The sequence below is a fragment of the Opisthorchis viverrini genome (genome assembly GCF_000715545.1).
Source record: "Opisthorchis viverrini unplaced genomic scaffold opera_v5_376, whole genome shotgun sequence".
In the NCBI taxonomy this organism is placed as follows: Eukaryota; Metazoa; Platyhelminthes; class Trematoda; order Opisthorchiida; family Opisthorchiidae; genus Opisthorchis; species Opisthorchis viverrini.
Window position 1 is genome coordinate 371,098 of NW_008752033.1, and position 832 is coordinate 371,929.

Sequence of the window (832 nt, forward strand, 5' to 3'; positions counted from 1 at the left end):
GCGCCTAAAATATTTCTATCTATTTCTTTATTTCCCAGGTAGATTCCCATTCCCTGGACCTCGATATGCAAAACGAACGCGTGACCTTCATCAATGACAACCCTTTTCTGTTGACTTGTTTTGCCAGGCTGACGCTCGTCGGTTCGGACTTGTACACACATCCGTTCTCGTTTTTCGCCCGTTCGTGGGGACGCCGCCCCTTTCGTTGTTTTGGAATATATGTTCGTGTTCCGTCAGTGTTGTTCTTGGTTGTGTGTTTGGATCGTGTGCCGGTTGACAGAACATCTCCCGTTTCCGTGCATCCCTCGTCGTTTGTGTGCTCGCTATCATCTGCCCACTTACGTCTCGTTTAAGCTGCACGCGGTTTCACGTCGACTGTGTGATTTTGACCCATTACAGATGGTGACAGAGTTGGTCTTTTGGAAATAAACCCTGAAGAAAACGCCTCTCCATACAAGCAGCAACTAATGACGGTGACTGAAGGAAAATGGAATCCCGATTGCCCAAACTCCCTACCCCACCGAGATTTTCCCCCCGGGAAGGACTTCATGCTCTGGTCCTTCCGTGCTCGACCATTCCTGGAATCGGTCCCCACGGACCAATTCGGCGTTTTCCTGGTGTCTCTACTTGATGACGACGCCCTTCATCAGGTGCAGGCCTCTGGTATTTTGTTAACGTCCCGCCCCAAGGTCCCGTGGTCCCTGTTGGAGGAGCTTTTCGGATGTGTCCAGCTGGCCCCCATGTCCCTCGAATAATTCTGGGAAAGGAAACAGCTGCACTGGAAACGGCCTACCAGTATGTTACCGTCTTGCGTGAAATCGCAGCAAAAGCC

At 51.1% G+C, this 832-nt stretch overlaps 1 protein-coding gene across 1 annotated transcript in view; it reads right to left on the minus strand.

Moving 5' to 3' along the window:
* Positions 1-546: 546 nt before the first annotated feature.
* Positions 547-832, minus strand: part of T265_10511 (hypothetical protein) — a gene marked incomplete at both ends in the record, with an annotated part of 7,367 nt that continues 7,081 nt past the window's right edge. Inside the window, one exon of the mRNA XM_009176899.1 lies at positions 547-757. Coding sequence (XP_009175163.1) covers positions 547-757 — 211 coding nt within the window. The remainder of the gene's footprint in view (positions 758-832) is intronic.